General features: G+C 32.6%; 1 protein-coding gene across 1 annotated transcript; it reads right to left on the reverse strand.

The window, feature by feature from the left end:
• Positions 1–15,745: 15,745 nt before the first annotated feature.
• Positions 15,746–16,846, reverse strand: LOC131026713 (expansin-A1-like). Its single transcript, XM_057956646.2, has 3 exons — positions 16,726–16,846; positions 16,325–16,637; positions 15,746–16,049 (listed from the first exon to the last, which is right to left on the reverse strand). The coding sequence occupies exons 1-3, from the start codon at positions 16,844–16,846 to the stop codon at positions 15,746–15,748; spliced, it is 738 nt and encodes a 245-aa protein (XP_057812629.2).
• Positions 16,847–17,091: the final 245 nt, after the last annotated feature.

Genomic DNA, 17,091 nt, shown 5'->3' on the forward strand with positions numbered 1-17,091 from the left:
TGCAAGATCAAAATAGATATAAGGGAAATCCCTTAACCGGGTCACATCTAGCAATGTGTTTTGTAATCTTTAACAGGATTTGCTTTTAACCGAGCATACTCTAGAAGAGTATATTTCTAAGTGGGTCCAAAATCCCACAGTGGTTTTTCCCTATTTGGGTTTCCACGTTAAATCTAGTGTTATATATGTTGTGATGTTATATGTTCATGAGTTTAAATGTTTTACAGTTTTAACTATATTTTGTAGTATATGCTACCGAGGTTGAATCTGTTCAATATACTGAAGATTAAGTTTGTATGATTCACCCCCCCCCCCCCTCTCATCTTATTATCTATTGACTTCAGAGCTTTACAATAGCCTCACAGATACTCAAGATTTTAATGGCATGGTTGACAGAGAGACCACTAAGGATAAGGAAAAAGATGTGACTACTAAGTCACTGGCTACAAAGGTTGAGTTAAACATAGAAAAACATTCACAGGCAAAGCAACCGGCAGAGGATACCATTGAGAAACTAGTAGATACAATAGATAAAACATCTGAAGAACTGGCTAAGGAAAGTTCAGAGGTACAGACTGAGAAACCGGCAACTAAAAACTCAGAGAAACTTTCTGAAACACAATTGGAGAAAACCAAACAAGTACAGACAGAGACAGTGCCACCGACCCAAACTGAAAAGCCTAAAACTTTGTTTGTGGAAATGCAAACTCAGACTGACCTACCAGAGGTCAAACCAAGCAAGGAAATAACCACCATCGGTAGCATGGCTATTGTAAAAATTGTTGGACAAATATCTGGTACAGCTATGACAGAATTCAGGCCTACTAATGTAACTGAGGTCTTATTAGATTCAATAAAGAAGATCACGGAATGCAATGCACAAGCCTACAAGGCTATTGATGATACCATGCCAATTCTTAAATTGATAGCACCAAAGTGCAGTATTGAGAATAAAGATTCTTTAGGTCAACTAGACACATTGTCTAAGTTTATCACCGACAACCTAGTAACTATTGATCAAATGAATGAGGATACATTTAAGGAGAGATTGATAAAAGAAAAAGAGAAATTCTTTGAGGATATTGTTAAGAAGAATAAGGAAGAAATGGACACCCTTTTACCGAAACTTGGAGAAATAATCTATGTCTTGAAGAAACTGTACAGGGATACTTGCAAAATAAATGTCCTAACAGAGGATCTTGACAAGGAGATCAGCAAAATACAAGAGAAGATAAATAATATTGCTAATAATCTAATTGGAGCATCAGATTCATTTTTGGAGTTAGAGAAGAAAATTGCAGATTAGGAAGAGAAAATCAGGAAATTGGAAAATGGCAAAGGACTTGAAATGCAGACTTAGTCCAAGACTAGAGTATCTTATTTCCTTGAGAAAATAAATATTTGAGGCTCTGGTTCCCAGACTGAAGACATTAGAAGAGAAAATATACATACTCACCGGTACAGTGCAGAGAACACAAGAGACCATAAAAGACTGCAAAATATTTCATAATGGCATAAATCTAGTTTTGATAGATTTCTTTCAGATTGTAACCTACCGGTTACAGGAATCCAGGCAGGACTCCACTGACAGTGAATGACAACCTTTATCATTGATGTCAAAGGGGGAGTAGTGGGATGAGAAAAATGATCAGAAGAAAGGACATCATCTGCTCAGGGGGGATATACAATTTTGAGCATACAGTTTTGGTAAGACAATTTTGGCAAATTATTTTTTGATATCATTTTGGACACTTTTGATTTTTCTCACGAGTGTTGCCATCAATGCCAAAGGGGGAGATTGTTGGCAAATGCACACTCCAATGAGAAATTGTAGGTGATTGAAGTTTTTGTCATTGATGGCAACCTTGCAATCATATGATATCGGCAAGACAATATACCGGCACCGGCAACGACAAACTCTACACCAGCACACAAAACACCAGCAGTGAAAGGAAGGATATCGGCACCCTAGCCGACAGGAATTTTGTTTATAATGTATGTTGTAATTAATTGTAAAATCATTGTTAACTGACATGGCGAGTTGTAATATGACTCATATATGTATGAGATCATTGTAGAAAATTTTGTAAAAAAGGATATATGCGAAATTATGCAGACCTAATATACGAATTATAGGTCAAGGGTTTATGTATGTAGCATAGCTTAAACCAGTACTAGATCTGGCATAGCAGATGCTAATCTAAAGCATTACAAGACATTAGATTAATATAATCCACTTTTGTAAGTTAGTGTGACTTCTTTTGTATCTGAGCAGTGAGCTCTAGGCACTTGGCCTTCCTGCATGTGCAGGCCCCTATTGTAAGAGTAATATTCCGTTATTGGCCAGTAAGCGAATATTGTGGATCACAAATCCCACCGAGGTTTTTCCCACACTGGGTTTCCTCGTTAAAATATTGTGTTATGGTGTGCTTCTCATGTGGTTGTTGTTATTCTTGTTTACTGCATTATTTGTGGTTTTCTGGTACACAGTTTTTATATGCTTTTCATGTTTTAAGTCAAGTAAATTTATAAACCGGTTAGATACTAATTCACCCCCCCCCCTCTCAGTATCTTTGGGAATCCTAATAATATAATTTAGTGTACGTGACTATTAAATTAAAAAAAATACCCGGAATAATCATTGCCAACATTATGTGCTCCCTCTTTATTAACATCCATGGAGGAATGTTATTGTTGATAAAAAAAATAGGCCACACTAAGTAAATAGATCTCAACTCTACAAATGGATTGACACCGTCCGCTACCAATGAAAGCCTGAGATTATGAGGTTCTTCTTTAAAGTGTGGCCATTTTTCCTCTATGTCCTTAAATGTAGAACCATCTGCAGGTACTCGAATAATTTCATTTCAACTTCTATTGGGTACATGATAATCCATAAATTGCGCTAAGATTTTGCACCTACATAATCATTTCAAATCTGGAATAATGGGAATATAATGAAGAACCTTGTGAGGCACCTTTTTTGTTAGTTGATATGTTCGATATCTACTGATGTGACATTCAAGGCATTCTATTGCAAATTAATGTTGTTTATGATATATAATATGATCATTGGGACATGCATCTATTGCTTGATACTCCATTCCAATATCTTTCATAATGGCAGATAATTCTCAGTATGACCGAGGTAGAATATTTGATGGTGGTAACAAAAAATCACCTATCAATCTAGAACGAAAAAAATAATTTGTTAATATAAAGAAGATTAATGGTACATATTTCACCTTTTATTTACTAGTGATAAAATAACAAAAAAAATAGATGAAAAAAGATGACATATATGACATACCTTAACATACGTGAGATTGTTATGTTGGATAAACCATTCGTAACCTTCAAGTTCACCAACAACAATACAACAGAGAGAAGAGTTGTTTGGGAGCCTTCGTAAAGGGGCTTGTATGCCTTCTCAAGTATAGGTAAATCATGAACAACATCAAAGTCATCCTGATAATCATGATCAGCTACACCAATACTAAATGTGTCATCGATCAATGTATTTGTACCATCATCTTCAACTATATTTTGTAGCGCATGATCATCTTCTTCCATAGGATCATTATCTTCAACTTCAATATTCACACCTCCATGTTCCTCCACTTGGAAAACCACATTCTCCAAGTCGTGGTAGTCCATATCATGTGCCCTAGGGTGCCCCACCTATATAAAAATGATCAACATAAATAAACCATGATCATGATCTCATTATCAAGTAATTTTTTATGTATATAAATTGTTAAAATGATATAAACATTTACAAATGCAATCAATATTAACACATATAATGAACAACTTACAAATGGATGATAATCATGCCCCCTTCAATGTGACCATGCTGCCTACAATTTTTCTCAATTCTTGTGATTAAAAGTCTTCTAGTCTTTAAGCCCTTACAATTTTTGCAGGGACAATAACATTTCCCATCACCTTTTCTTTTCAAGCTAGACCATAATCTAGCAATTGTCTCCTTATTTTGTTCTTCGTTGATATTATCTAACATGATTTTTCTTCACAGGCGAAAAATCGAGCTATGGAAAATTTGGTCTATAACCTTCACAAACCAAGCAAAACGATGTCGCAAGTACGAAAAACACTGTCTGCATGATTTTTTATATTATTTACTTCACTAACCCTAAGGGTTTTTGTTTTTTTTAACTTTTTCACTTTTTTGTTTTTCGTTAGAATTTTGATGAACATCTATCGTATTTCCAATGATAAGTACTTTCATCGGGATTCTGATGAACGTCGGGCAAGATTTTAAAAAAAACAAATTTGACACAAATTGCCTCGTAAGATCCAACAAAAGAAAAAAAATCTCATAGTTCATCGAAAAATGCACCCAAATGAGTTAGTGAAGGTGATGTTGGGTGGTGACATTTCCTATCAAAGCTTGGAATTGTGAGGCATTGATGTTATCAGGAACATGTGACCCAAGCAAAGCTTTTGCAAGGATCTCTTTATGGACAGGTGATGACTTAAGGATCTCAAGGAAGGAGATTTGTGTAGGATTTTTGCCAAGGTGATCAAGAATATTATAGCAAGAAGTGGATGGAGCATTGGAGGATGATGTTGGAGGTAGAGGATCCCTTTGGATAGTGACTCTTCCACGATGAGAAGTGACGTTGCAATTGACAAGATTGGTGGATATTGCTTGAAGGATGACTTTCTCTCATTGGGGGGGAATAGGATTATCAGCTCCCTTAATGGTGATAGTCTTAACATGATTATCGATGGCTTCTGTACAGATAATAGGGGAGTCAAAGGATAATATGGTGCTTGTGTAATCATAGGTGACAGAGTGAGATGATGAAGCTTTTCCCTTACATGCTTTGGAAGGGTATCTTGATAGATTTTGAGATTTTCATTAGGCATGTTTTGTTTAGCCCTTGCTACTTCCAACATCTCCTCTATCAATAAGATCTTGGATGTAGTTCTTCAATTTCATGCACTTCTTAGTGTAATGACCTTTGATGCAGTGGTATTCACAATATTCATTATCGTTATAGCACACATGTTTAGGGTGATTCTCATCATAAGGTCGTGTGATAGGGTATTGCACCATATTGACCTTAGCAAGTTGTTGAAAAATAACATCGATGGGTTGAGAAAGAGGTGTGTACTCACACTTTGTTTGATTGTTTAATCATGAGAGTGGCTTATGATTGATGGAAATGGTGGTATCAAGTTTGGTCTTTTTTTGGTGAGATGGAGCATTGTGGGGCGAGTCAAATTTTGGTAGTGGATTGGAAGGCACCTAAATTGTTTGAATGTTTTGCATCGATTATGGCATCATTGACCACATTTTTGGTTTTAGCCCAAATTTTAGGCTTGACATTAGAGGATGACACCTATGATTCCTTTTGATAGTGTTTGATGATACCTTACTCAATTAGGACTCTCTCTAAGGTTAAGCCTTTCTTGGTAACTTCTTTGTAATCTTAAAGGCATTGCACACATAAGAAAGCTAGATCCTAGAAACCCAAATTGGCAATGCAATTGAATTAGAAATACCAAATATACTTTGTCGTGTTCTTTCATGGAAGATTGTAATTAGAATTAGATAAAAAGGTTGTAAATGTGAAATAGCTATGAAAGTTGCAACATGCAATCTTTCATGATCAACAACTAAAATGTTAATTTTTTTCAGCAATAATTTTAAAAAATACCCATGACTACCCCTACGAGAAAGTTCAATCACAAATATTCCATTTTCATTACAAGTATTTATCAAATAAAACTAAGAAAATTATTTAAATAGATAATTATAATTATAATTTTTTAATCTATATATTAAATTTTTTAAGGGAAGTAGATGACTTAGAAGGAATATAATTAATTGGAATGATAATCAAATATGAAGGAAATTAAATGATTAAATAATGTTGTTTTGAAAATTTTAGTTTTATAAAAAAATTATTTAAAAAGAAACATAATTTTACTAGATTAAATATTTTTTTATTTTATCTGAGTAATTGGTTAAATATTTTTTATTCCATTTTAATTAATTTGAGAAAGTCTTTTTAAAGCTTAAATTTTTTATGCAAATGTAAATTTAAAGATAGAAATAAATATTTTTTATTTTTTAAATTTGTTATGCATTTAGGAAGGATATCCTTATCCAACAATTTATTATTTAATATTTTAAATAAAATTCATTTTTTTTAAGATATTTGTACCCATATCATTCTTATACTTTGATTACAACATTTATTTTTTAATATTGAAAGAATATTTACAATTTAAAAATAAAAATTGAAGTTAAAATAAATGGATGACTAAAATTATTTAAATACAAATAAAAGATAATATTTTTCAATTTTTTGAATGTAATATGCCTCTTCGCATAATAAATACATTTAGGAAGCTCACTAAACTTCAAGAATATTTAGAAGATATTGTTCAAGGTTTACTAAATAATGATTTACTTACTATTGATAAGCCTAAATGTTTGTTAGGGAAAAGTGTTGTATGCATAACCAATTAAACATGGAACTATTTGCAACTATGGAAGATGACTTAGATTTTCAATATTTGGGATTATATGGGAAGACACTTAACTGTTCTATAAAAGTCTACTTTAATAGGAAAATTGGACAATATGTTAGAAAATAAATAACATTTATAGAAAAGAGGATCATGTTAAATACATGTTCTCTTTCAACTTGAAAAGAGATTTATAACTAATGATACAATATTTAACAAAAATAGCATAGATTCAATACATATGAATTAAACTATCTCATAAAGAAAAAAAAAAAAAATTACTCTAGAATAGAAACCACTTGCATTAATATTTGTGAATGTACACCTTATGGATCTCTAATCTTTAGGATGATGGTGGTAAAGATCAGCCTAGGGTAGAGAATCATGCTAGAGAAGATGAAGAGATGTGAATAGGCACATGTAGAAAGTTATGAAGCTCCCTAGACCCATGCACTTGCAATTAGTATTCATTTATTCTAAGGAATTTTTAAGATTTTAGTTGTTGTTCTGCAGCCTTGCATTGCAAATTTGTTGCATGTCTTTCGTATCTAACTTCCCTATAGATGTTAGGGAGCGGTAATAAATTAGAGGACATTGTGGATCTAAACATGGTTTCTAGTCAAATCTTCAAATTTTTCAATATTGAATAGCGCCCCAACATTGTTTGAAAAAAAATTAATAGGCATATCAGTAGCGACTAACCCCCTTTGTAGTAGTTGAGGAGAATCTTTTGTTTTTCTAATGCTATGCGACTTTATTTTTGGGAGTTTCGTGGTTTTGTTTTTGGATGCCATGGGAAGAAAGCACATGTGGCCACAAAAATATGGTTGCTAAGAAATTCTTTTTAGATAATGTGAAGATGGTGGATGGTTTTCTGTAGGGCTCCCTTAAGCTAGATAAGAAAACCTTGTGAATTGTTTTGTGCAGGTTTCATGCTCCTGATGTAGGAGCATCCCCAGTCTTCGAGAAATCTTGCATCAACCAAAAATATTTCCTTAGTTGTGTTCTTGTTCAGTTCATGTAGCAGTTTTCTATGTTTCTTTCAGTATATTCCAGTAGTTGTTTATCTTTCATTGTGGATCATATTTTTGGGTTCTAAGCATGTTATTGTGCATTATTCCAGATTTCCAATTCATTTGGGTTCTTTTCCATTGAATTATTCCTTCCGGAGTAACTGTTTCTGGGATCCGAAGCAGTTTTGGGCTTATCGTCTAAGTTGGAGTTTTCTTCTTTTCTAGAGTGATTTCTTGGATTGTGGATCAATTTAGTTCTTGGGTCCTTGGCCGACTTTTCTTTGTGGTCTGCACTTCTAGATTGTTCTTAGCGGATGAGATCTACACGTTTTGGAGCCGACCTATCTTACACATTTCATTTTCCTTACATGGTTAATGTAATCTTTTGTGGCCGACCTAGATGTGTTCTGGAGGATACATATATATATGGTTTTATGTAATCATTTTTGGAGCAAGCAATTGGTAAGAGATTTTGGATCCATGATTAGAAAACCGGTTAACTCTGAGAGTTCTGGATGGATTGTAATCTGGCATGTTAGCCTACATGTAACCGGTTGATTACCGAATGTTCTATGATAAATGTATGATGATGTGGATGTTTGATCATGTAATATTCCTATGTATTGTTATTGTTTTCATTGTGTTATTCTTGTTGCATGATCTGGTTTGTTCTCTTTGAGGACCCACTGGACCATGGTTGCGTCAGCTCTTCATCTAGAAGGCTTTGTTTTTGGTGAATGGCATGGTCTAGCTTGCTATTATATGGCGACAAGGAACATTTTTGCTCTATTAGTCTTGTTTAGGAGCATATATTGTAATGCTTTTGTAAAGGAGTTTGTATGGTGGGTGTAGGCATTTGTATAAATGTGTATTCATACATTTTAATAAGTATTAAAATATATATATGGGGCTTGTCCCTTTGCTTAAAACAAGAATAATTATGTATAGTATAGTAAATTTAGCATTATACACTTGCATGCAAGAGGTTCATCTATTTAGTTGCAATAGAAGTGATAAATTTTTATATATAAGGCTCAATGAAATGGGTCACAAATTTTTCAATAGGAAGTGTCTATTAAATGCATATTTAAGAATTTAAGTATTTCTAAATTAATTTCTAGTTAGAAATACTTAAATTCAGTTATGCCAACAAGTTGTCCTGATGTATTCATCTTAAGTATCTATATCTAGAAGATGATGAAAAACCCACTATATTAAATCATTGGAAAATCTCAAAGAAGTGACACTAAAATATTTAATTGTAATAGTAGATAGAAGTGATGGAGTATAGATATATATTAACCAAATAAATAAATCATCCCATTAGGATGTGGCCACACAAAATGGGGCAACATAAGTTTTAGTATTGTCTAAGGAAATAACACTATTAGATAAAGATCTAGTCTCCATACAATTGTTGGACGATGGTCCAAGAAATGAAAGGGTACTTGATGTTCTTTATGTGATGTAAAAACTCTTCAAAAATAGTAAAACATATTGGTCCTTTGGCCGTATTATTACTACTAAACCATGCATTCTTTAATCATAGTCATTTGGCTTGAAACGAGTCTAAGGAGATAAGGCAATAGATGTTTATCAAGGAAGTTAAACTTTATCCCTTATTTCTAGGATAAATATTTCTCTAAAATTAGCTTGAAAATATAAGGATAGAAACAAAAATTAATATGCATGATGAATTCCACAAAGAAAAAAAAATTTCTCAATTCAAGAAAAGGTTTAACAACCTTCAAGGGACCCTAGTGGATACAAGAGTCAATATTCCTACCCATAATGTCAACCAAAAGAATGAAGAAGTAGGGGGGTAAAGGGTCTCCCTTTCTGATACCTTCAAAAGATGAACATAACCTTGGGGAGTACCTTTGACTAAAATAAAGAACATGGGCAAGCAAAATCAGGCCTCCACCATCTTTAAAAATTGGCCTCCAAAACCATATTTATGGAGAACCCTAGAAAGGAAGGGTCGGGACACCTTTTCATATGCTTTGGAGATGTCCAGCTTCAATAGCATGCTCTCTTTTTTCTATTCTCTATATAATGGAGAGATTCATGACCATAATAACAACATCAAAGATCTAATAACCCGAAACAAAACCTTTTTGGTGTTCATGGATCAATTTCCAAGAAGGGGCTTGATTTTGTTAACTAGAACTTTAGAAAAGACCTTATATAAGTTACTACAAGGACTAATAGGCCTAAACTCTATTATTTTTTTGCCCCAGTTTTCTTAGGAACCAGCACAATATAGGTATTGTTGATCTCTTTGAGAAGACTCACTAAGGAAAGAAACTCCTGATTAGCCAAAGTGACATCCTTCCCCATTATGTACCATTATTCCTGAAAGAAGAAGGGGGGAAAACCATTCAAACCTGTAGATTTGATCAATCCCAAGGAGAAGACCATTTATAAGTTGATTAAGTGTGCATTGGCATAATTTGATACTATGTGCTAGTATTTAAAAGTATTCATTTGCATTGCATTCATATCTTCATTTCACACCTCTAGGGCACCCTCTCTCATCCTAGAGAATTCAAAGAATAATTGTTAGATTTGGTGCATATATTAAAAGGGTGATGAGTCTACATACATCATTTTTGGAGGTTTGGTTGCTAACTTTGATATTTTTCCACTCATGTATATGGTTTAATCTAAGAGAAAATATAACCTTCAATATAATAGTAGTCATTCTAAACTATTTTTAAATAGCATTAGACATTAGATATTAAATAGATGCATAGTAGAGTATGAGTAGATACTATACATAGTCAAATCCAAACTAAGATCAAATCCACAATCATGGACTTGACCCTGCTGGTCCATTTTTTAACTTGGTCAAATTTAAACTTTAAAGTCCTAGTTCATAGTTAGCCTTTTTGGAAATTTTAACTTCTAAACTTAGGAAAATGGCTGACTTCCTGGCAATGGTTCTAAACTTAGAAAAATGAGTGACTTCTCGACAATGGTTCTAAACTTAGGAAAATGGCCGACTTCCCGATAATGGTTCTAAACTTAAAAAAATGGCCGACTTCCCGACATCACTGATTCACAAGTCTAGAAATGCATCTGGAAAAAAATGCAAATTTCTTAAATCTGAAAGCAACCCACCTGATATTTTGGTCTCAAATGCCCCCAGTTTTAATTTTATGGCCATACAAGCTCATACAATATGTTATTTAATATTTTCTCTATGGAGCGATATGGTTAGCAGGATCAGTTTACAAAGGAAGTACCTCAAGTTTGTGAGTTGTTCAAAAATGGTTAAAAATCCATGTTTTATTTTAATTATCATAACCTCTCATAAACTTTTATGGCCCCAGGATGCTTGGTTAACCCACAGTGAATTTACTCTAAAGTAGCTGCGGGAGAAATTAAAAAAAAAATCTTTAATTTCTCTATAATTTATGTACAATAATTTAAAACATTTGAAAATGTTTTAAATCTTTTGAGAGCAACAATTTCAGGGGAATGTGAAAGGGTTATTTCATTCTTTTAAAAAAGAAGCAGTTAAGAAACGGAAAAGGGCTTATTGGAGAATCTTTAAATACATAATCAAGAGGCTATAAAAAGGGGGGGAGAAAGGAAAAAGGATGAAAGCAAGCATCGTTTTCTTTTTTGCATAGTTTTATTGTACAGGAGTGTTGAGTCTGTGAACTCACATTTTGACATTGAAGGAATAAAGAGGATGTTTCTGAGTTTTTGAATTTATTAATGTTTTCTTTAAACTACAATGAACTGTGCTTCTTTGTAATTACTTTCAGTGTCATTCTATTATATTAGACCATCTATGTATTTAATTTTGAAACCTTGAATTTATATTAAATCATCTGTTGATAAGGGTTTGTTGCCCTTTCTTTCCCATATCCATTTGTGAGGTGGGATAAGTAAACTTTGTGTTGTTTGTCTACATTCGCTTCATTCTAAAATCAATCTTTTGCATCTACTTTGATGGTTATGGGTAGATGTTAGTTTGTCTTTTTTGCTTTCTGGTGAAAAGCATACCCTATGTTTTCATTCATTGCATATCATTTAAAGGTAGTTGAGCCTTGTAAAACAAGCAAAGAGCACTTGCAAACACCATTGCAAGTGATAAGTGACTCAATTGTTGGTCAAATTGTCATTGACATGGGCAAAAGAGTATAAAATAGAAGTGACAAATATGTTAACTAACAAACCCATACAATTAGAGTCAGTCCAAACTAATATAAAGACTAAACAAAAAAATATGAAATAATTCACTAAGAAAGAAATCATATATTTTTTTTAAATAAATAACATATTTCAATATTATTCATATTTAATATAATTTAAATGATAAAAAATTTCTACTAAATTCATAAACCTAAGTCAAGAATATAATCATAAATTTGGTCATTATAAACCTTAAATGTCCATTTTTAAATGGCAAGATCACTCTAAACCTTCATGAAAATCTTTGTAAAATTTGTGAGCTGAAGGATAAGTTCTAGAGGAGAGGACCTAGTTGTTGAGCACCCTAACTTTGCACTTGTCAAAAATATTGGGTATTAAATCAACAAATGTGGACATTATATCAACAAATGTTATCACAGCCATTAGAACATGCTCAACTACTAAATCCTTTTCCGTATGAAAAAAATAATAGGAAATCGAGATATAATAAATTGCAAATAGCGAGATTATTCTGTCCTAACAAAATTCTGGTAAAATGGTGGAAAGCGTCTGAAAACACTATGCAAAAGAGAACTTTATGACGCCATAACAGTGATCTGCCATTTGAAAAATAGTCGTTAAGCTAATTAATGAGGGGACTCAATTTTATTTTTATTATATTCCGGCTTAGTATTATTTCCTTCATACATGGGAGAGAGAAAGGCTTATTTCACGGATCAACTGAAGATAATATTCTCACACCACTCACTGCATTTTCCTCATTAATTTGCTTATGGACTTACTGCACTCTGCACAAATTAAACATCCCTATTTATTCTTAATCATTCAACTCATCTGGCCATGCATGCAATAAGGCTGCTCATTACTATGATAAAAACCCAACTACCATTTTACATCAAGCTATAGTCGATTCAGTGCACAGAAAAAGAAATATCAGAATACAAGAGACGAGAGGAAAGCAATTATGGGTTCTTGTGTCTCTACTGCCAAGGAAAACAAGAGGAAAAGAGTTATGGATTCTTGGGCCTCAACTCTCAAACATTCTATGAAAAGGAAGAAGTTTAAAACTGACACAAATCCAATGAATGAAAAGGTTTGCTTATGTAGAATTAACTTTTATTCTCTCTTAAATTTTCAATTGTCCCGGCAAATTTGCATGGAGATTGCTTGTTCTTAATTGTTTTGATGTTATGTGTTGTGCATCTGTGTAGAATTATAAGGATGAAAGAATTGAAGGTCAAAGCAATGAAAATGTTAATCCGAAAGAGGATTCGTCCTTCTCATTTCGAAATCCAATCACTAATACAGAGAGTGATATGTGCCCAGCTTGTATAATTTTAGGTCGGAAAACTTGTCATTTTCGGTTGGATAATGAATTTTAGGTTGTATTTGATAGTATAAAAGTTTGGTTATATGTTTCTAATTTAATGATTGATCTGTTAAATTATTAATAGATACTAAAAGTTATTATAGGGGAAAAATATATTCTATTGGTTTTGATATATATATTATCTTAGAAAAACTATTGAGTTTGTTTGGTTGTACATTTAGACAAGAAAGCAGTCATAGAAAACATTACATAAAAAATGTTCTAATAGGATATTGACAAAAGCATTTCATCGTGGTTTAAAAATTAGACAAAGATGATGGCCAATCGGAGCGCTGATGTATGGCTAAGTCTGATTATTGTGACCCTTCCTTCACCTCCCTCTTTGCTACCGCTATCGTCACATAGTGGCTGTTTGTTTTATTTTTTTTAATCAAGGCTCTAACTTGTGTAGACTATATAGATTATATTGAAATGTGATTTTATATCCACCCAACATTTTTTTATGATTATTATTTCTTTATAAATGTTAATACAGATGCTATTTCATCAAAAGAATATAACTAGCACCTAAAAAAATATTAAATATAGTCAAAATAGACTTTTGAAATCCATGTCTACTTTCTATTAATAAAACAAACTGCATCTTCACATGGAAATAAATGATACACACCTTTTAAACATAAAATTTCAAAAAAAAAGGTATAATCACTTAACAAATGCAATAACTAATGTAAATGATAAGAAAAGCATAATTTTTGTGTTGACATTTTAATTTGAACATGAAACCCTAGATATAGTGAATTATATCAACTTCTAGGAGTTCACAAAAACCCATTTGAATGAGAAATTGCTTTTCACACATTATGAGCTGTGATTCTTTTCATGTTGTGGAATATTTACCATTCAATAAGAGAATGGTAGAGATGCATTTGTATAATTATTTAACCAAAAAACCTTAAGAATTTGAAAATAAATAAAATATAATTGCTTTAATTATGATTTTTTTTACCATGCACATAATGACAAATACTACTAGAAAGTAGATATGGATTTCAAAAGCCTATTTTGACTATTAGACATCTAATAGACATTTAATAGACATCTAATAGTATTTAATAGACATTTAATAGCATTTCATTATTTAACAAACTACATCTAATAGACATGGATTTCAAAAGTTTATTTTAGAAATAGTCAAAATAAATGATTGCATTATTAAAAAGTTGCAATTCAATTATTTTTAATAAGTATAAATTTGTATATAATAAAATGATGATTATTTTAGAGGTTGGTCTTTTGTATTTGGAGCAATCATACTTTTATTTATAAAGGACTTAATAATTGTGTGCTAAACTCAACAATTTAATATTAATGAGTGCATTTGTAAAGTAATTGAAAGTGATAAATTAATTGTTTTGTTTTCTTTATTATGACATGGTTGTGTTCATACTTACATACAATTTCATCATCATTAAAAGATGTTAATCTAGTTTAACAATTAAGAGGTTGAGACCTCCTAGTTACACCCCCAAGTGAAAATTTGGCATTACTGTTATTAATACCCTTACTAGTGATAGGTTACCTCACTCTAATCAGATAGTTTGTTTACTCATCCTTCCTCCTCACTACACACATTGGAAATTATGTTATAAATAATAAAAATAAATGAATGAATAAATAAATTAGATAGTAGTGAAAAGAAGGATCACATCAACATGGTGTCTCTATCTTTGGATGGGTTGATTCTTTAGGTTGTATGAAAAATTGATGCTATAGATTTATTTTCAATCCTACAACCCCCCTTTTTGTCCATTCAAGTGGTTCTATCCTTAAATGGCTTAATTCTTTAGGTTCTGTGAAAAATGGGTGCTCTAGATTGATTTTCAATCCCATAACCCCATTTTTGTCCATTCAAGTGTTGATTGGGATGAAAACATGAGTTAGAAGGGCATGAAAATGAAATAATAGAGGGAAGAAGTGTTTTAAAGCCAATAACATAGTCAAACTGTAATCATCAAGTTTTAATTTATCGTTTAAAATTTTAATATTTTATAATTTATGTTTTTTATACTTTCTTATTTTCTTGTAATCTACTATGATTTATAATAATCTTGTTTAGTCCATAATGTAAGTGTTGCCATCATTTTATTTTTATTAAAATTTGCAAATTATAAAATCAAATTAAATTTTCGTTATGAAAAAACCTATCAACTATATCATTATAAATATAAATCATAAATATCTAATAAGTTTAAAACCTAAAAACATACCATAATAAATGATCAATAACTTCACTATTAACTTTCTAATAACACAGCCTTAATTTATACAAAATTTAAATAAAAAACTTAAAATAAATTAAACAATCAAATTTTAAAAAAACTTTTTCTATAGAAAATATAAACCATTTTGATAAAAACTGATCAAATTAGGGGGGACCATAGACAACAATTTCGTTGACTATAATTACTGCCTTGACAGACTAATTATATAAATATAAACAATTACATAATAACTTGCATGGCTTAGAAATATATAGAAAATATAAGTGTTTAGAGTTATAGTAGCTGTTAAAATTAGCGTGCATTCGTAATGAATGTGATAAGCATGAGAATACAATGCGCAGAAGGGCAGCTGTCAAGAATCCACCTCTATCCGACGCTTACAATTTATATATATACTTCAATAGAATTGAAAATTCTGAGAATGGGGTGCCGGTGAGGCTCTACATTCATATCTGAGCGCCGGTAAAACTCTGGCCAAATTGCCAGGTGGAGGGAGCCACATTATAGGAGGTAACTGTTCTCCCGTCACTGGTGCTCACTCGAAACGACAGGCTTTGCCCATTCAAATAGCTATTGCTTTGCCAATTTTGGCCCCAGTTTCTTTTCATGGCCTGCCACCCCGTTTTAGAGCCCTTTATAGAAACTGCACTCACGTCCCCTGCTCCGCCCACGTTGGTGATGAGCACCAAATTAAAATAGGAGACGCCGTTGATGGTGAATCGAATTCCACCGCTTTTCTCGCATACCACTCTGCAACAGTTTCAAGATTCAACATTTTTGGAATTGAAAATCCATTACAATTATCTTGTTTGTATTAGCATAATACTATATCGATACAAATTTCAATCATGAAAATTATATGGTTTGAGGAGATGAAAAATGGTTAATCACAAATGTCATTCTGATGATGATGAATCATAAAATGTGATCTAAAAACAACAAAATTAAGTTATTAAGTAGAAAGGGAGTGATCTAAAAACAACAAAATTAAGTTTTTAAGTAGAAAGGGATTGAGAGGGAGAGACCTTCGGTAGAGAACAGGAACAATGCCTGCCTTGTGAATTGCAATGCGGTCAAACATTGCCTCTGAAAGATCAAAATGCTGAAGAGGGGGATTACACCACCCCCCTGCATTGTTAGGAAGTGCATAGTTAGGCGGGCAGAAATTTGTAGCAGTGACCACAATTGACTTGGAATGGCACCACTGTGGATCATCGGTGCATTTTATTTCAAAGCAAGCTCCGCAGGTGAGCCCATTATTGAACAAAGCAGTGCTTAGAGCTGCCGTGTTGAGTCCATATCCTTGGTTGTATAGATTTCCATACCCACATGCACCACCTGCAATATTTCATATGTGTTTGCATTATTCACTATCAAATTACTACATTGCTATGGAATGGGGAATAAAAGAGAATTTAGCAGATACCCATAGTGCCGGATCCATCACCACCCCCATAAAACGTTGCATGAGCGCTTGTCCAGCCATGAGCAAATTCAAATCTATTCATCCACAAGAAACCCAACGCCAAAATTTCAATAACCGCCATTCGTACCAGTTTGTTCCACAGGTTCCAAGCTTAAACAAAATATACACAACTAAAATCAAGGAAAAATAAGTTGAGCGCGATGAGGAAGAAGTAATTGCGATGAGATGCGAGGAAGAAAATGATGTTAAATAGTGGTCTGAAGGAGATAAAAATAGGATCTTTTGGACGAAAATCATACAAAGTATAATTACGTTTGTGGTCAGAAAATGTTCGTGCTCAATTGATGGTGCTCAAAATAGTCCGAT

This window comes from Cryptomeria japonica, chromosome 10 (assembly GCF_030272615.1).
Source record: "Cryptomeria japonica chromosome 10, Sugi_1.0, whole genome shotgun sequence".
Taxonomy (NCBI): Eukaryota; Viridiplantae; Streptophyta; class Pinopsida; order Cupressales; family Cupressaceae; genus Cryptomeria; species Cryptomeria japonica.